The following is an 18,727-nucleotide window of genomic DNA, read 5'->3' on the forward strand; positions in this document are numbered from 1 at the left end:
GAAGGGTGTCCCTCCAGGAGCTGGGCTAAGCCAGAGGGTGGCCTTGGGGCCTTGCACAGGCCCTCCAGAGATCTGACCCGATGTGCCCCTGGGAACCCGGACCCTCACCTCAGGTGGTTCAGCCTGCACTGGTGGCACAAGGCTGAGCTGTTCCTTCAGCCAGGGTGGGGCCCTCACCCCCCACCCAGAGGTCTCCCTGCCTTGTGCCCCCCTGGCCCCTGGTCAGCCCCCTGCCTCTCCCCTCAGCCGTGGGGCGGACCCTCTCGAGGCTGCAGCAGAGGTGCAGCCCACAAGCCCACCTGCAGGCCAGCAAGCTGGGCCTGTGTTTGGGGTCCTCATCTGCAAGCGGCCCCCACCTCCAGGCACCAGATGCTCAGGGCCCATTCCCAGGTCCCTGCGGGGGACAGGTTCCCGTCAGGGCAAAACCGTCACCTCCAGCCACGCTCCCCCGGCTCCAATCTCCGTTTCAAGCCCTTGGGGCCACCTCTACCAGTGAGCATGTGGGTGTGACCACGCACACACACAGCCCTGCTTCATCAAAGGACCAGCCTCATGAGTGAGCACGTGTCCGCACACGTCTGGGCCCTGGAGCACATCGGCAGTCCCCCCGCTGTCCCCCCGAAGCAGCAGAGTGCAGAAGCACCCCCCACACACACACATCCTGGCTCCCACAGGGGCCCGGGCAGGAGCAGGCCTGGGGTCTAAAGCCACCTAGGCCTGTCCTGACTCAGGCTCCAGGCCCTGGGAGCCCCCATCTCTGGGCAGATTTTCTGGCTCCTGCCGGACACCAGGAACAAGCGACATCTGTAGCCCAGATGCCCACAAGTGGTGGGGTCTGGACCCTTGAGCAGAAGCCCCCCCCCCCAACTGAGCTGTGAACGCCCCCACACTGAGGTCTAGAAGCCCTACTACTTGAGGCCTGGACCCCCCCAAACCCTCGTTCTCCAGGGGCAGGCTGCACGGGAGACCTCCGAGACCGCCACTCCCAGGCCCTTCTGGCAGCGGAGGGCTCTTCCAGAACGGCTCCCCTCCTGGATGTATGCCCCCCAACCCCTCACTGCCCCAGCCCACCTTGGGGCCCTGGTTGCTGGCCAAGACCACTTGACCCAGGAGTCTCCACGTGCCTCCTGGCTGGGGAGCAAATCCTTGGCCTCAGTTGTGCTTCTAAGCAGTTTAGCCCCAGTTCTCTCGACAGTAGCCTCGGACCCACCCTCTGAGCCTGAAGCCGGGACCCGTGCGTGCTTCAGTGGCTTCAGAGGCCGAGAGACACACTGTCTGACTCAGGGAGGCATGGGCTGTCTGACTCAGGGCTCTGCTGACTCTCAAACCCTGGAGGTGGTTTGTGGCTTTGACGCAGCTTCCTGAGTCCCCGAAGGGGCTCGGGACCCAGAAGCCGGCGGGACAATGCAACCCCCTGCCTGTCCCCTCCAGCGTACTGCCCCGAAGTCCCCGACCCAGGGACAGGGCCCCACGTGGAGGAAGCGGGTCTATCCCATGGGGAGAAGGCCACAGCGATGCTGCGTCAAGTTCCAGCTCCACCCTGACCCCCAAACTCTCCCAAGCAAAGTGCAGAAACCGGTCGGTCCATCTGGGGGTCTCTGCAAGGCACCCCGACCCAGTGCCTGCACAGCGGCTCGGATGGCCCTTCCCGACACTCACGTGCTCCCTTCGTGGAGAAAAAGGACTGAACCCAGGGACACACTTCCCAGTGTGCTGTTTCCACAGGATCCAGAATCTTCCATGAGACTTGGGTTTGGCTGACACAGGATGTTGCTGGCTGGCCCAGCCACCCCCCTCCCCTGCCACTACACCAACGCAACACCCTACAGACCGGAACTTTCTGTGCTCACAGACACAATGAGGACAGGACACCTCAGGGGCTCAAGGGAACGAGACCAGGTCTTCATATCCAAACAGGTCTCTGGGGTGGGCTGGAACCCCCGGCCTCCACTGCGTGGACGTCCACACGCCGAGGCCCCCTGAAGCACTCTGTACATGGGTGTCCCCGCCCTGCGCCTGCTGGACAGCGCACAGCCACAAGCAGAAGGACCCCCGGTCTCGGGGAGTTCTGTGTGGGCTCAAGTTCGAGGTCTAGTGGACTTGGGGGGGGTGGCCCCTCGAGCCTCTCGGAGGAGCCTTTCTCCGCTGCCACTCTTGGTCACTGGGGCTCGCCCCCAGCTCTCGTCAGCTCTCCAATCCGCTGGTCCTTCAGCTTTACCAGGTGCTCCAGCCTGACCACCTTCATCTGCAAAATCTTCAGGAAAGCACACGTCTCCGAAAGCAGCACGCTGGGTGCCAGAGCCGGGTGGCCAAGCGTTCGGGGGCTCCCAGCAGTAGCAACAGCGTGAGGGAGGGCGGGACGTGAGAAGAAGGGGGGTGGTTATGGGAGGGGCTGGTCTTCCTGCCTCACCCTTTCTGGAGCACTCCTGGCTCCCGGCTGGCCAGAGCTGGCAAGGCCTCTTGGAGCCCCCCAGCCTGTCCCCTCTGCAAACGGCAAAGCCTTGCCTGGTCCCCTGGCAGGTTTTCAGGGCATGCTTGTGGAATTAATGTTGACCGAATGTATGCACTGCATCTGGGGAGCGTGTGCAACATTTATTTCTACAAGTTAACAGCCAGGGGCGCCTGAGGGGCTCCGCTGGCTGAGCTCTGCCTTCAGCTCAGGTCATGATCTCACGGTTCATAAGTTCGAGCCCCACGTGGGGCTCGCTGCTGTCAGCGCAGAGCCTGCTTTGGATCCTGTGTCCTGCCCCCCTCCTTGTGTGTGCGCGCGCTCTCTCTCTCTCTCTCTCTCTCTCATAAATAAATAAATAATAAATAAATAAATAAATAAGTGTTAAGAGCCTAAGGGTGACTGGCTGGCTCACTCAGAACAGGTGACTCCTGATCTCAGGTTCATGAGTTCGAGCCCCACACTGGGTGCAGAGTTACTTAAATAAATAAAACTTAAAAAATAAATAAGTTGAAAAAACAAGAAATAGCCAAGCAAACGTTCTCGGGCGCGTGTTCTTGCAACAGGAAGCACCAGGCTCCACACCCCCTCCCCAGGCTGTCCTGCCTGGGGTGCCCTCTCGAGCCACATCACAGACCTTCCCTGCTGGAAGCACAGACCCTGCCCGAGCAGCCCAGAGAAAGGAAATAGCTGGACGTGAAAAACCGTGTCTGCCCCCAAACTCCAAAGTGAGGTCAACGGCGTGACAGCCCATGCCCCAACTAAGGACAGATGGCTCCAGCCGGTCAAGGCGGGCAGCTGGCGTCTCAGCCGGCGAGTCCCTTCCCTGCTCGCTGGACAGCGTGGGCCGGCACGCCGCGGCACGCCATCATCCCCTGCAGCTGGCCACGGTGGCCCCACGCCGACACCGGGCCACACGCGGACTAGCGCAGTCCACTGTGACGGACGTCCTGCTCCAGCTGACACGGGGGGCTCCTGCCGGCCCCACAGCTGCTGCTCCCAGGACCCCCCGCACCCCCCACCCCGAGCCTACTCTCTCTCACGGGGACAGCGTCCAACCGTGCCGAGTGCAGCCACCTTCCCTCCAGGCGCCCTACAGCGCGGCAGTCAGGATCCACCTTGCCACCCAATGCCATGGGTGTGGGCACGAGGGTGACCTCACCGCGGCAGCAGCTTCATTTCTGCTTATCACTTCCCTCTCTGCTGCCCTTTGGCAAACTCAAACCGCACGATGATATCACCTTCCTGCTTCCTCAAGAAAACAGCTCATCAACATTTGGGCATCCGCTAGGGAACTGCGCTGTCTTCACAACTCTTGAGAGCCCCTTTCACGCTGAGACCCGACTGGGGCGGCCTGCACACCTCCCACCAGCCCTGCACTGACTCAGCCCTACTACCTGACTCAGTGCCCCCAGACCCTGGGCCTGCGATCCAGCACTTCTGGGTGGTGGCGCCTGTGACTGTCCACAAAGCCCCTGTGGGCTCTGAGGGCTGGTAACCGGCAGGGCTGGGCGGCAAGTCATAGGGGGCTGGAGGTCCACCATACTCCTCTGCGCTTCTGGGTATGTTTGGAATGTTCCATAATTAAGCTGGTTTCTAGACAATAAAACTAAATGCACGTTCTCCCAGCACTGCCAAACTTCATACTGAGTCCAAGTTTCAAGAAGGCGGGGGTGGGGGGCAGCACCTCCCTATAACGCTTACAACCAGTCCCTCCCCTTCCTGGGGGGTATCTGGGCATCGCGGGGCACCCAGGTCCCTGTACCTTGACCATCTCCTGCAGGAGGGCCAGTGCCTGCTCCTTCTCCTCCAGTAGTTGCTGCACTCTGGAGTCCAGGTGCCCCCAGGGTCCACCAGCTGGGTCCCAACTAGAAGGCAAACACCCAGCCTTTAACCCATAGGCTGGGGGCACGGGGGTGGGGTAAAGGTGGAACAGCAGACAGGTCAAGAGACAGGGGCCTACCCCGTGTACACACAGCGGCCTGTTTTCTCTGGAGTCCTCGGACTCTGTGGGGTCTTCGCACTGGAGGGCGCCGTGGGGCCCGGCAAGCCTAAGGGGTAAGCAGATGTTTATCTGGGGTCCGCCCCCCTTCCCCCAGAAGATCCTGCCCCATGGCAGCACGTGGGGTGGGGGCAGGGCACTGAGCCCCAGAGGGCACCATGCAGGCACGGTCTGGCCTAGTTCAGCCAGATGCAGCCTGGATGTCCCTGAACGGCACGGCACCTGCGTGGGGGTGTAGACAGGGCTGCGGGCCCCCCTTGGGAAGCTGCAGCCTGGGGGGCGTTGGGAGCAAGGATGCCCCTGCCCTCCCGGAGTGTGAACTCATCTCTGACGCAGCCCTTCGTGGAAGGCTCTGATGGGCCTCAGTTCTCCAAATCTGGGGATGTGGAATACTACCAGTGTGCGGAGAGGCGGTGAGCTCTGCCCGTGGTCTGTCAGCAATCCCGCCAGAGGGTCCTGGGCCCTGCAAACATTTTAAAGGTCATATGGTAAGGGCAGGCCGAGGAGAGGCTGACCTTGTTCAGACTGGGGGTCGGGGGTGGCAAACAGGAGTGGAGAGAGCCCGGGCTGGGCTGGGCTGGCCTGGGCGGGAGAGATTCTGCACAGGGAGTTATCATGGCCCTAGTGGGTGAGGCTGGAAGAGGCCTGAGGGCTCCAGAGGGCTGCAGGTATCTGCGGTCTGCAGGCCAGGGCCGTGGGGACCAGGGCCTTCATCACCACCTGGTTCCTGATTTTACTATCATGACAGATAACTGGGCCACATCCCAGCACGACAAACACAGCAGGGTCGGAGACCGTACAAAGGTACCAACACGTACGGCCGGGTCAAGCAGGCACTGGTGGGCAGCACCATCCGTCACTTTTTCTCTCACTGCACACAAGATGGGCTCGATGGCTCCCGGCGTGTTGGCCACCACCTTTCGGATATCCGTCTCTGAGACCCACAAACGCAGCTTGTGAAAGACTTTCCTGCGAAGGAAGTGGGGCCACAGCCCTCAGGGTTGCACCTGTAGGGCCAGGCGGGGGATCTGGCTTTCCTTGGAGGGGAGAGGCTGGGACCGAAGCCCCTTCTTGCCCTGCACCCAGAGGAGTCCAGCAGCCATCTTGTCCCCAGCTGTCCCCTCTGGGACCAGAGCAGTCAGGCCAGGTGTGTCCCGGCCTGGGCCTCGCAGCAGGGCTGGCCTTCTGGGCTGAGTGCCCCCGGGCCCCGTGAGGAGGTCCCGCTGGTTCCCCTCCAAGGTGCTCAGAATTGGGACTTGCCACACACTGCTAGAGCCACCGACCTCTTTTGTCCCTGGAGTTGAGCAGCGGCCTCTCCCTGCCTCCCCATCCCAGCGGAATCTGCCCAGGTCTCAGCCCTGTGCTCCCTCTAGCCCTCCAGGCTCTGAGCCAGGTCTGAGCCAGGTCGTGGCCTTGGCCTCCAGAGTCCCTCCAGAGTCTCCGGGGAAGCCCGAGCTCCCCTCCCCGTCCAGCCTCAGGGGCTAAAGGACTCTGCAGCCTGCTCCCCACTGCACCCCTGGGTCACCCACACCTCACTCTGCTCCCATTTTCTCAGGGTCCTGGTCCTTCATGTCACTCGTTACGACTAATGCTGGTTACATCTCCTTACTTATCTGTCTCCCCACTGTACTGCCAGCCCCATGGAGACAGGGGCCCATTCACTTCAGTGTCTCCGGTGCCTGGAGCAAAGCCAGCCGTCCACCCGCAATTTCTGCGGAGTCAGGAAGTGAGAGGTGTGGTCAGCACGAGCCTGACTGACGCCCTGCTGAGTGGCTCTCAAGCTGACTGGTGCCGGCGCCAAGTCCTCTCGGCCGGAAGCCCCTGGGAGTCTGTGCTGATGGGCAGACCCCAGGGGGCAGGGGGACACACACGGACAGGGAAACAGCCCGAGAGCTTGTCCCAGAGCCCAGGAGGGTAGGGGAGAGGCCGCCCACCCAGGCCGGCCTCGGCCTCGAGGGCAGGGTCCTCGCGGAGCAGGGCGGGGGCTCCGAGGGGGCAGGCAGGGGGGGCGGGAAGCCTGCCTGTTGAGGATGCTCCAGTTGCTGAGTTTCTGGTCAGTGTTGCAGGTGGGGACATAGTTATGCAGGTCCACAAGCTGGGGGCGGAAGTGCTTCACAATCTCTGCCAGCATCACTGGAGGGGGCAGGGGGTGCAAGGTGGGCTGGCCTGAAGAGCTTAGCGCCCCTCCTTTCCTTACACATCCGTCTCCCATGGCAGGAGAACCGGAGAGGGCCCTCGCCCTGGGGGAGCGGTCACAGGGGCCTCCGGAGCAGGGTGTGGGCGCCCCAGGGGGGCGGGCTAGGAGCCGGCCTGAGGTCGGAGGAGCTGCTGGAGGGAACCCTGAGGCTGCCCCCATCCTCCCCCAGGAATGCTGAAAGGCGAGGGGACCTCCCCCCAAAAGGCGGCCCGTCTCGGCCACATGCATCCTCCTCCAGGGGCCGGCAGTGCAGCCGTCCTGCCCCTCCCTTCCACGGCGCCCGTCACGCCCCCCGCTCCGGTGTCTTCCTTCCTTTCGGGGAGCCTGCTGACGGCCGGCCAGGCACCCCCAAGCCCCCTGCCCGCACCCCCGGCTGTCCCCGGCTTCTCCCCGGCTCTCACCGCCGTCGCTGAAGTCCCGGGCCAAGTGGCGCTTGGGACGGCTGAGCGGGAGCCCGTCCAGCCAGGCGCAGAGGCCGCGGAGGGCGCCGGGCGGCAGCGGCGGCGGCGAGGCCCGCGGGGTCCGCCCGGCTGCGCCCAGCATGGCTGCGGGACCGGCTGTTGGGGCGGTTGCCGGGAGACGGCGCCCAGGAGGGGCCTGGCGCCGGAAGGGGAGGGCCGTGGGGTCGCCAGCCACGCCCCCCGGCCGGTACCCTGGGGGCGGCGGACTTCCGGCTGAAGTCTGGGTGGGAGAAAAGGTGGAATTTTGGCGTTTTCCGTTTCCAGTGTTCATTTTATTTTAACAAGCACAGGGCCCTTACGTGTTACCAGTTGAATTCCACGTTATTGAGCACACACTCTTTCATCGATTTAATAAGAATCTCACGTCATTGAGAACTTGATCAATAACTGTCATAAAATACACACTTTTCATTGCGGTTTCGGTTGCAGGCGCTCCAGGGGCCTCCAGAGCAGCAGCGGGGGCCGCAGGTGCCTCTCGGGGTCCCGGCCCTGCCAACTCCGTTAGCACTTCTCACAGCGGACCCGGCCCCTCCGAGGGCGAGGGCGGAAGGCAGGGAGCCCGGAGGTGGGGGTGGGGGGAGCGCGAGGATCCGGGTAGGGGGCACGGCGGGCGGGGTGGGGGTGGGGGTGGAGAGCGAGTCCGGCCCAGTTAGCAGTTCTCACAGCGACCCGGCCCCTGGGACAGAGAGCGGGGCAGGCCCGGTCCCTTCAACATGAAGGACATCTGCCCCGCTGCGGCCGGGGCCTGGCACCCGAGTCACCTTCTCTGCACCGGTGGCTTCAGAGCAGCCTTGGGACCGACTACGCTCTGGGAGGAGGAAAAAGAACCGATGCCGAAATCCACCAGCTTCGCCAGGAGCACAAATTAATCTCACTTCCTTTCACATTTAAGATGCAGGTCTCGGCTCATGCAACATGCAGTGGCTCCCGTGCAGTGACAGCAGTGAGGGCCGCAAGCCATAAGACCGACAGCTGACGTCTTGTAGCCGTTAGACTTTCTCACTTGTACTAACAGGAAGGAAAGGCAGACTCGCAGCCAGTAGGAGTGGTGGTCAGGGAAAAGCCCTCTGACCGAGTATAAAGTGGATGTTGTATCTACGGCCCCTAACTTTTCCTTTCCTCAGACAGGGACAGTGTCGGGACAGTGTCAGGGCAGTGCGGTGGGGGAGATGCTCACCCTGCTACCCAGAGCCCTGGGTGTGAGAGGCTCACCTGTGGCGGCGGTCCAGGATGGGCTCCTCCAGCCCCAGGCTTGACCGGTGGCATCGGGGGTGGGAAGATCGGCTTGACAACCTGAAGACACAGCAGACGGTGGACACCGTCTGACAGCCCCTTGGTGCAAAGCTCCCCAGGTCTGCCCTGCTCCTGTGCACCTTGCAGAGTGCCCCCAACCCGTGGCTGCCACCGTGGGCAGCATGAAGCCCAAACGTGGCAGAACCCCATTCCTGGGCCCATCACCACCTCCCCCTCTCCCTCGACATCCCTGCCCCCACCCCTCCCAGCCCAGTGTTTCCCAAGAAAAGCTCTTAAATTGCCAGAAAGTGGGTCTTGGGAAGTTCAAAAGCCAAGAATTCACTAAAACTTGCATCTGTGTGCTGGTCAGGTTCAGGAGGAGGCCTGGGGAGGTAGGGGTGGGCACTGGTCACCCATCCCCAGGGGAGGCCTTGGGTGTGCCGTTCCCAATCACCACTCCTTGGCCAGAAACCTTTCTGTCCCAACTGCCCCCGTTTTCCTGTCAAAGTCCCTCCTGAGGCTATTTTTGCAGCTTTACTCTAAGTCTAAAGTTAGTTTAAAAAGTTACAAAGAGAAAGAATCTCCATTAAGCACACGCCACAGTAATGGTTGCTGCTGCCAGGCCCACGGACAGACACAGACATGGGGGTCACAGCGGAAGGAGTAATCGGCTATGCATCTCAGAGCATCTCCAGACATCAGCTCCGAAGGGACGCCAAGGGCTTTACGCAGAGAAACCGCAGACACTGGCCACGGAGCCCCTGCCACAAGCGAGGGGCACAGGTGTAGCTGGGGGAGGCTCTCACCTGCTTGGGCTTCAGTTCAGGGAGGGGCTTGGCAGGCGGAGCAGGTCTGAGCTGGTGGGAAGGAGGGGCAGCGATCAGACTAGGCCTGAGCTCGGCCCACCTAGGCCCCAGGTCTCGCACTCGTGCTGTCCCTCCGGGCTGGGCCATCAGCCCTCCTGAGATCCCCGCCCACCAGATCCAGTCCCCAGATGGCCTGGCTGCTCGGGCCCACCGCTGCTCACCTGGTCTGGGGGCGGCCAGGTATACACAGGAACTGTGGGGGGGGGTTTGGACGTGGTGGCTGGAGGCTGTAGGGAACGGACAGGTAGCCTGGGTCTCACAGGAGGGCTGCCTGCCTCCAGCTGCGCTCCCAGCGCAGGACCCAAGGTTCCCGCCCCTCCCAGAGCAAGAATAAAGTGTGCGTGGAGGGCCCTCCCTCACCCCGCTGCCCAGCAAGGCCTGAGCCCGGCTGTGCCTCCCATGCTCCCTTTCCTCAGCCTTGTAGGGGGCTCGGAGGGGGTGGACAGCAACGGAGGGGATCTGGGCCTTAACACCTTCTGACTGACCGTGCAGAGGCCAAGAGTCTCAGGTTCAAGTTCAAGCTCCAGTTCTGTCACTGGCTCACATAGGTTCTCAGACTGCAGGCCCTAAAGCCTGCCTCTGCTCTGCGGGCCAGCTCTAAGCCCTGTTGTGAGGGATGGGGCGGCCTCCAAAGCCCATCGGGGACAGCGGGATGCAGTGCTTACAGCAGGGGGCGGCTGCTTGGGGGTCGCCCTGGGGACCGCGGGCCTGGCAGGCTGGCTGGGGTGGTGGGGGGGGCCCGGAGCCCCACCCTTGGCTGGCACACCGCGCCCCTCGTGGAACATGGGGTTGGAGAGCCCAATGGCGGTCTTGGGTGCTGCAGTCCTGGGGAGAAAGCAAGACTGGTCACTGTGTCCTGGCCTCAGGGTCTGACCCAGGGACCCAGGGGCTCCTAGCGTGTCCTGCACCCAGCAAAATGGGGTGAGGTCCCACGGCAGCTCGGACCCTGGCTGGTACGGGCCGGCTTCTGCAAGCCCACGTCATCCCACGTGTTCTGGTGCCAGCAGGGGTTGAGGGGTTGTGTGGGGGGACAGAGGGGCAGACCATCCACCTGTCACCAAAGGTCATCACCTGTTCCCCCCACCTAGTGAGAGGCAGAGGCCCCAAAGCCCTCTCCAGGAAGGGCTATGTTTCTTCTTCCTCAAACAGCAGCGGGCATTACCCAACTGTGAGCAGAAGGTCTCCCTGCACATGACAACGTGTGTGTTGCAACCCCAGAGCAGGCTCACCCCCAAGGGTTGCGGCCCGAGGCCTTTCGGTAGATGACTGCACCTGCCAGGAGGGCCAGAGCCACCAGGAGCACCGCAGGCACCAGCACGACCATCAGGAGGCTCCTGGACCCTGGAGGGGTGCACAAGGCCAGACGTCAAGAGGGTAGTGAGGGCTGGGAGGGCCAGTGAACCCAGAACCCTGGGACCCTCCCTAGAGCCCAGGGCCTGTCTGAGGACCCTCAGCCCAGAGACCCAGTACATTACAACAGCACTCCAGGCTCTCAGATGATGAGTTGGAGGGCTTAGTGGTGGCTGGCCCCGGGCCCACAGTGCCATGAGCCAGGTCTGGCCAGGCCCTGGAGGGGGTGGTGCTGTGGCCGGCTACACGCACAGTGGTTGCTGCAGAGGAAGACACGGTGGCAGTGGGGGCCCACAGACTCAGAAGGGGGCTGAGGACCCAGCAAAGGGGCGAGCGCTTCCTGTCACTGCTCCTGTGCCCTCCCTCTAGGATGGGCCTCTCGTCTGTCTCATTGGGGCCCAGGTGGCCACACAGGCCCAGACCTGTGGGGCCAGAAAGCGTGGGGTTGAATCTAACAATGCCCGGAGGGACCTGTGGGCACATGGTGTCCTTGTCAGCCCTGCCCATGTGGCCTGGACCCCGTCAGGCTGTACAGGCATGCGGGACCCAAGGCGGCCGGGCGTACCTGTGTGCACGGAGGGCAGCAGCTCTGTGCAGTGGGGTGGTGCCCAGCCCGGGTGGCACTGGCACTCCTCCTTGTGGTTGCACACCTGGGGGTGAGTGGGGGTCAGGGCCAGGCCTCAGGCCCAGGAGGGGCTCTGCCGCGGCCCCCACTGATGGAGGACAGGCCGAGCTCACCCACGAGCTGCCACGACCAAGGCTGAGGGAACATGCTGACAACAGAGGAGGGCCCTGCTTCCCAGCACCGCATGCGCGGGAGGCGCAGGCCGGGCAGCTTCTTGTGGGCCGTGCTCGGGGCCCACCCTCAGGCCTCCCTGAGACGGGAGCCCCCGAGGGGGGCGCTCCAGCCCCTTGTTTCAAGCTCTGGGTCCCAGCATCACCACACAGGTTACTGAGAACTGACCATAGTAGCCACATTTCACAGCGGGTCATTTCAACCACAAGCAGCCCACAGCTTCCCCAGCACGACTGCCCTGGGCCTCAGTGCTCACGTGGGACGCCCAGATCCCCACCAGCTCAGTCCCTCAGCTGCTGGCACCGCCCCCCGGGCGCTGGCCCCGTCCCCTGTTCACCTGGGCTCATCTTGAGCACCGCCTACCAGTCTCCTTCAGCCCCAAAAGGCAGGTGGCGGGATGTCCCGTGGACTCACATACCCCATGGTTGTTGCACTGGGCGGAGCAGTTTCTGGATCTGTAAACTTGCAGGTGCTCGCAGCGTCCTTTCCAGCAAATCTGGAGGGCAGGGAGTGTCTCCTCGGGCAGCCATTCTAGGGCTGCTTCAAGCCCCTGTACCCCAACTTCTAACGTCGGCTGAAGCTGCCCCACAGCCTGCCCGGTGAGCTTTGGGGGAGATTGGCTGTGGTCCCGGCATCCAGGCTTGGTGTATATGCCCTCTGCCAGCTGGCCGGCCAGCCCACCAGGGCCAGAGGACTGGCCCCACCCTTCTAGGGGTGGGGTGGGTGCCTTGGGGGGACTTGCCCAAGAGAAAGGTAAACAAACCACATGAACAAAAGACAGAGTCCCTGTGCACAGTCCTTGGATCACAAGTTTAGGACATGTGGGTCCAGCAGCCTGACTGCCATGTGGGACACGTCCGGGCTCACAGCCCTCAAAACCCCTAAAAGCTGCAGCCAGCTGATGTGCCCTCCAGCAAACGGGGTAGGGGGGCTCTGGGCGCTCACCCTCTCCTCGCCACACTTGGTGCCTTCGGGCACTGGCTCGTAGCCAACACCTTCCTCCAGGACGAGGGCCTGGCAAGCAGCCGAGGAGGAGGTGAGGGTGCAGGAGCTCTGCTCTGGGGGTTTCTGTCCCCCCTCACAGTACAGGACGCCACACCTGTTGACCCTGTGCAAGAGGAACATGCCATGCTCTGCTGGGTCTCCTGTCTGGTGCGTGCTGACCCCACCCCCCTTAGGAGGACCGGGGGAGCTACGGGAAACGAGGTCCAGAACCCTTGGACAGGCTGTGGGGTCCACTGACGGGTACTCCACCGAAAGGCAGGCTGGGCCCCCTGGAGGACCCCCTGACCCGGTCCCCGGGCAGCCCTGCTTACAGGGACATCCCGTGGTCCCGGACCCAGGGCAGTCAGGCTACAACCGCTCACCTGCTGGAGCCAAGGGGGATCCCACCCCTACAGTTGGGCGAGATGCTGTAGGTGTAGCATGTTTCCACGGCAGCCCATGAGCCTGTGGGGGCAGGAGGAGGTCAGTCCTCCCGCTCGGGACCCGCGGCCGCCCGTGGGCCTGGGGGCCCCTGCCTCACCTGGCCCCCACAGGTCCTGGCACCTCTGGGCCAGCGTGGGGCAGGCTCCATTGTAGCAGTAGCCCCCCGGGCAGGGTGTGCCGTTCTCCTGGAAGGCGTCCTCTGGGCACCCCGCCTGCTGGCCGTCACAGTGCTCCTCAAGGTCACATGCGTCCTTTGGGCGACGGCACAGCTCACCGGCGGGTGTCACCTGCCCAGAAGAGCAGAGCTCACCTGGGGAACACAGGCCCGCAAACAGACCCGTGCCTCCCGCGCTGGCAGGCACGTACCCGGGGCCCTTCCCACCCGCTGACCTGCGGGCACAGCCGGGCTGGGGCGGGAGGTGTCGCACTCACCCTGCACTCCCGGCAGCAGGCGCCCTGTGCGCACTCGGCCCCGTGGGCCAGCCGGCAGGTGGTGGCGTTGCAGCAGGGGTTCCGACAGTCCTGGAGGGCAGGGCCGGACACAGCAAAGTTCAGAGCGGGCTCCAGGTGGACCCCAGGACCCCTCCCCAGCAGCCCCTGAGGGTGGTGACGGGCGTCGGCGAACAGGAGCGTTTTCTGCCATATGGCTGTGGCGCGCAGGGCACCTGGTGGGTCAGGCGTGGACGCCCCCGCTTGCAGGACGGAGACGGGGGCCTGTGTACCTGGGGTGGGCCGCAGTCACACTGCTCCCCACGTTCCACGAACCAGTTCCCACACACGGGGTCGCCCACCAGCCGGCCAGGGTCTGGGGCGTTGTCCAGGCAGCCCGTCCGGGGCTTCTCCACGAACAGCTCCAGGTCGGCACGGCTGCACTGGCTGAACATTCTGGGGAACTTGACGCTGGGGGAGGGGGGTGACTCTGTCAGGGGGTGCGGGGGGGGGCACTGGGACACCCCGCTCCGCAGGCAGACCCGGGCCTCACCCGATGCTGGCCGCCATGACGCAGCCGCCACCTTCCCGCGGCACGGGACAGTAGCAGCCTTGAATGTTCTCGTCATGGGCCATGCCCAGGTTGTGGCCCATCTCGTGGGCCATGGTGGACGCCACACCGATGGGGTTCTGGTGGTGGTCCTACGGGGAGAGGCTGTGCTGGCTGGTGCTGCCTGCACCACCTCCACCCCTGCCCGCGCCCCACCCCCACTGCCCCAGGTAAGGCTGGGTGCTGGGCGCGGCCTCCTGCCAACCAGGCTTCTTAAAGCTTCAACCCATCCTCCAGGGGAGGTGGCCATCCAGGTGTTCCAGCCCATGTGGATGGCTCGGGGACGAGCGTGTGGACCTAGGTCCTCGGGGCTTCCCTTCATGCACTCTGCTCCAGCGCTGAACCGGGCTCCCCACCCAGAAGCCAGCAAGCCTAGGCCAGATCCCCTGCACACCTGGTTCACAGCCCCTGAGCCCCGGGAGCACATGGACGACACCTTGGCCAGTCCCACGGTGGTCCCGGTGAAGTCGACCCCGCTGGAAACAAGAGGCGTGCGTGGACGTGGATGCCCGGAAAGCTGCCTCCCTCCCGCGTGCCCCTCGTTCTCACACAGCCCTCCCTGGCTGCAAGGGCCCGGCTCTCTGCGTCCACTGCCCACATACGTGATCAGCTGCGCGTTGTCGTGCTGGTAACGCCCCGCCAGTTTCTGCGCCCGCCAGGTGAGGAAGTTCTCCAGTGTGGTGTTGGCGTGGGAGCTCACGTGAATCCCGTCCCTGTGGTTCCAGATCTCCAGGCCCACCAGGACCACACGGACATTGAGCTCCTGATAAAGCTTCGGGCAGAGAACCCCTTGGTCAAGCTCAGGGACAGCAAGGGCCAAAGACACAGAGGCCACTCCCTGCTCACCTAGCCCAGCAGCCCACCACCTGCTGGCCGTGCCCCCCCATCTCTACAACCAGGGTTTCTACTGAGCTGGGAGGGAGCGGCCCCCACCTTGTCCACATGGTTCACCACCTCCAGCACCCGCCTGCGTACAGCCTCTCTGCTCCCCAACAGCTGGAACTGAAGGACGGCAGACCGTCAGGTGCACGCAGCCCACTGGCCTGCCCCAGCCCCTGCCCCAGCCCCCGCCCCCGCGCCCCACCCCGCACTACCTCTGTACTGTCCGTGACCACGTACAGCTCCACGTAGCGGGTTTCCCGGGGCAGCAGCCAGTTCTGGGGGCACAAGAAGCTGGTCAGCCGCCCCAGCCACTGCCCTGCTGACCTAGGCCCAGTCTTCACATACCGACCCTGTCCCAGGGTCCTGGAGCTGGCACTAGCCCCTGCTCACTCCTGGGGGGACCGTCCAGGAGGCTCTAGTGCAGACCAGAGCTATCTCTGCAGCTGCTGGTGGAGCCAGGTCCAGGACCACTGGCCATGGGGACTGCTCGGAGACACCCTGACTACGGGGATGGTGGACAGAACCCTCACTCAGCTTCAGCTGACCACACTGCAGTCTAGGGGACGCACAGCCCCAGCAGACAGGAGATGATGAAGCTGGTGGGGGGGGGGGGGTGGCGCCCGCTCACCCGGGGCCTGAAGGCTGCTGAGATCCGAGGCCCCAAGGCCTTCTCCAAGCTGGAATCGCTGACCCCGCAGGTCGCAGCCTTCTGCTGCAGGTGCTCTGCCTGGTACAGCGCATGCCGCCCCTCTTCACTGGCCCCATCCAGGGGCTCAATCAGGTGGACAGTCGAGCCAGCCCGGAAAAAGCCCCTGAGGGAGGAAGGAAGCCAGCAGGTTCCAAATTAGCACATTTCCCCCCACCCCATGCCCATCTGGGGAGGACAAACCCTTGCAGGACAGAAGGCCTCCTTCTGGTGCCCGAGGACACAGGCCCCCAAGGGAAGTGGTACACTGGGGACAGCACCCACAGCCCTAGGAGAGCTGCGTAGCCTAGGGGACCCGTGACTTCTAACAGGACAGACACCCGTGTGCAGAAAGGCTGCCATGTGAAGCCCCGCTTTCCTTGGCCTCGGTTTACCTCCCTGGGGCACGTGGGGGAGGGCTGAGGCACTGATGTGCTGACACCCCCCCCCTCGGGTGTGCAATGCCCACCCACCTGAGGCCGGCACAGGTGCTGAGGCTGGCGGCAGAATGCTCGTGCCCCTCCACGTGGCCCTGGTAGAAGCAGTGATCCTGCAGGAGATGGGAGGGTAAGTCGCACAGCCCTGTGCTCCCTCTGCCCACCACCGTCCTTGGGGGGCGCCGCCCAGGGGCCTGTACCTGCCTCTGTGGCTGCTCCGCCACTTGGGAGCCGTTGGCCGTGCTGTAGGTCTCCGTGTAGCCCGAGCCCACCAGCTCCCTGGAAAAGAGCCACCAGGTGCTGGGGGCATGGGTGGGACCGGCGTGGGCGTGCTGAGACCCTGCAGGTCTGGCCTCCACTTACCTGTTCTTCCGCAAGTGCAGGGTGAAGTTGTGCCCTTGGGCCCCAAGGACATAGCTCACACTCTCCGGGTACCGGTCCTGAGGCAGGGGAGAGGGAGGGGTCCAGGGTGAGGGGAGTACCCCCCCTCAAACCTGGGGGCAGTGGAGCTCGGCTGGGTGGGGATGCTGCCCAAGTCCGGAGTACGCTGAAACCTGAAAGACCCTCAGAGGAGGCCTCGGGGTCGTTCAGAGTCAGGCCGGTATTACGAGGTTGGGGCTCTAGATCTCTTTTTCCCCATCGGTCCACACAAGGGTAATGACTGGGATCCCCTTCCCCAGGAAGCAGGGGGAGGGGAGACAGAGACATGGCCCCGCCAGGCTGCCCTTAGAACCACTGCAGCAGAGGAGGTGGGGGCAGGGCCCATGAGGGGGCACCCCAGGGGAGAGCCCGGGCCCGCTGACCTCGCTGACCTTGGAACCGCCCCCAGGGTGTACTGCCCCCAGGGTGGGATGAGGGCCCAGGGTGGGGGAAGGCTTTTCCCCTCGGATACTGAGGTCAGGAGAGGGCTGTCTCCACACTCACAGGCACACCCACGTGGATTTTAAGAATGCCCCCAGGCAGCCTTGGGGAACCCCAGGCCAGCCCCAGATGCCTCACAAAGGTGCGTCACCATAAACACGCCTCTGGTGAGCCATCCTCTCGAGCCTAGGAGGGATGTGAGGATCCAGCCCTTGAGTGAAACTGGGGCGTGGCCAGGGCCAGCAGGGTTCCTGAAAGGCACCCCCACCCACTAGAGGGCAGGGCGAGGCAGGAAGTAGGAAGGTGAGGCCTGGGGGTGGAGGCAGTCCAGGCGGCCCAGGAGGGCTGTGAGCCCTCTCAGAAGCCCACCTGGCCCTCAGCCCCACAGGCTGCCTCTTCATAACTGGCTGGGCCCACTGGGAACTACAGGAGGGACCCCAGGCCAGCTTCCCTGGCTGAGACTTACCGAGTGGGAGGGCAGGGCTCGGCGAGCACGGGGTCGTGGCAGACGTTGGGGCCACACCACCTCGTACTGTTCCACATGGGGCAGGGGGACACTGGGGGCGGCCACTGTGGGAGAGAAGGGGGTCAGCAGGCCTGTGGTGGGTCTGTATCTCTGTCTCTGGGGGAGTCCTCTAACAGCACAGGGACCAGAGATTTGGAGACCCAGTTCTGCTGCCCAGGGCCAAGGTGTCAGGTTCTGGGTTCAGAGGCCACAGGACCCTGCCCTGGCTGCCAGGACAGCTCCTCCCTCAGAGCCCAGGGCTGACCTAGACGTCCCCTCCCCTCCCTTGGGTCCAAGGGCGCACAAGGGCCCTCCTTGCCATCTCAATGTCTCCCATAATTGCGCCTAACTGGGGAGCCCACCGGCCTGCCTGGCAGGCCATTCACCCAGCCCAGATCTAGAAGCTCCCAGGTATCCGACAACAAACAGCCCAGGGAGTGGGGGTGAGGCCCAGAATTGGAGCACCAGCACACCCTTTTCTGGGTCTCTCTCAAAGTGTTAGGCCAAGTGTTTCCATAACCGTTATCTCGCAAACCTCCTGAAGAAAGGGGCCCTGTCTGCCAGAGAAGTGACCCCCTCCAGCCTGGGGCTGGGACAGCACCGCACCCCAGCCCAGAAAGCTCCCAGGAGCAGCGGTGAGGGCTGGGGCCAGTAGCACACTTGGCTTCTCCCCACACCAGAGGTGGGTCCCCTGTGGGGGGGCGGGGTAGACTACCACCTACACCCGGTCCCAGGCCATTGCTCCTCGGTCCTCCCTTCCCTGCCACGCTGGGGAGTCCAGGTGGGAGTGGGCACTCACCCCAAGGCCCCGGGGTGGGTAGGGAGCCATGGGGTTCTCCACCTTGCCCTGAATCCTTGGCGGGACCAGCGCTGGCGGGACCGGCGCTGGCGGGACCGCCGCTGGCGACACGCCCTAAGCTACTTCTCCCTGGTTCCCTTTTGAAGTTTCCGCCTGTCACCTGAGGGCTCTGAGCTGAGGGCTCCCTTCCAAGCGCCCAACCGCTGGGTCTCTCCCAGAGCTCGGCGGGGTGCAGACGGCCAGGGGACAGCCCCTCGCCCTGGGGACAGCCCCTCGCCCTGGCACTCACCTTGCAGCCACAGAGCGAACAGCGGGAGTCCGAGGCGGCGCATGGGGGACGCACACAGGCGTCCGGGGCGGGAACAGGGAGCGTACAGGGGGTCGGGGGTCCGGGGTCCAGGGTCCAGGTCCAGGACACAGCGCGAACAGGGGGCGGCCCCGCGCTCGAAACTCGGTCTGGCCGCCGCGCTCTGCGCTGGAAGGGACCTCCCCCGCCCCGGAGCCCAGCCCCCGGCCCGCAGCCTATCGGCCCCTCTGACGGCCGGAGGGGCGGGGCTTGGGCCTCCGCGGGAGGAGGCCCCCGTCCCCCGCCCGGACGGCGTCTACTCCTGGGCCCCTGGTGTCCACGAGGAGGGGGGCTCCCGAACGGCCTCTGGTGTCCACAAGGAGGAACGTCATAAACGTGGATGGCACTAACGAAGGGGGCCGCGAACGGGCCAAGCCGGGCCCCTCCTTGC

The 18,727-nt window shown here is 64.3% G+C and overlaps 2 protein-coding genes across 5 annotated transcripts; both read right to left on the minus strand.

The window, feature by feature from the left end:
* Nucleotides 1-1,881: 1,881 nt before the first annotated feature.
* On the minus strand, nt 1,882-7,237 carry LOC122493413 (sperm flagellar protein 1-like). The gene is made up of 7 exons (XM_043597962.1): nt 7,050-7,237; nt 6,473-6,584; nt 5,270-5,420; nt 4,848-4,914; nt 4,413-4,500; nt 4,215-4,317; nt 1,882-2,254 (listed from the first exon to the last, which is right to left on the minus strand). The coding sequence occupies exons 1-7, from the start codon at nt 7,189-7,191 to the stop codon at nt 2,159-2,161; spliced, it is 759 nt and encodes a 252-aa protein (XP_043453897.1). The 5' UTR covers nt 7,192-7,237; the 3' UTR covers nt 1,882-2,158.
* Nucleotides 7,238-7,359: 122 nt separating this feature from the next.
* ADAM8 (ADAM metallopeptidase domain 8) lies at nt 7,360-18,608 on the minus strand. Of its 4 annotated transcripts, XM_043597959.1 has the most exons (25): nt 18,280-18,590; nt 17,153-17,256; nt 16,189-16,265; nt 16,026-16,104; nt 15,862-15,938; nt 15,332-15,515; nt 14,916-14,978; nt 14,755-14,823; nt 14,424-14,593; nt 14,216-14,297; nt 13,765-13,913; nt 13,505-13,682; nt 13,215-13,304; nt 12,880-13,069; nt 12,722-12,803; nt 12,300-12,462; nt 11,773-11,850; nt 11,124-11,208; nt 10,684-10,818; nt 10,438-10,549; nt 9,874-10,033; nt 9,370-9,435; nt 9,149-9,199; nt 8,322-8,402; nt 7,360-7,917 (listed from the first exon to the last, which is right to left on the minus strand). In XM_043597959.1, exons 1-25 carry the CDS (start codon nt 18,320-18,322, stop codon nt 7,867-7,869), a joined length of 2,619 nt encoding a protein of 872 aa, XP_043453894.1. In that variant the 5' UTR covers nt 18,323-18,590; the 3' UTR covers nt 7,360-7,866. The 4 variants fall into 4 exon arrangements, with proteins under 4 accessions (XP_043453894.1, XP_043453892.1, XP_043453891.1 ...); XM_043597957.1 differs by lacking the exon at nt 10,684-10,818 and having other exon boundaries at nt 7,360-8,117; nt 18,280-18,588; XM_043597956.1 differs by lacking the exon at nt 10,684-10,818 and having other exon boundaries at nt 18,280-18,585.
* Nucleotides 18,609-18,727: the final 119 nt, after the last annotated feature.

Source organism: Prionailurus bengalensis, chromosome D2, assembly GCF_016509475.1.
Source record: "Prionailurus bengalensis isolate Pbe53 chromosome D2, Fcat_Pben_1.1_paternal_pri, whole genome shotgun sequence".
In the NCBI taxonomy this organism is placed as follows: Eukaryota; Metazoa; Chordata; class Mammalia; order Carnivora; family Felidae; genus Prionailurus; species Prionailurus bengalensis.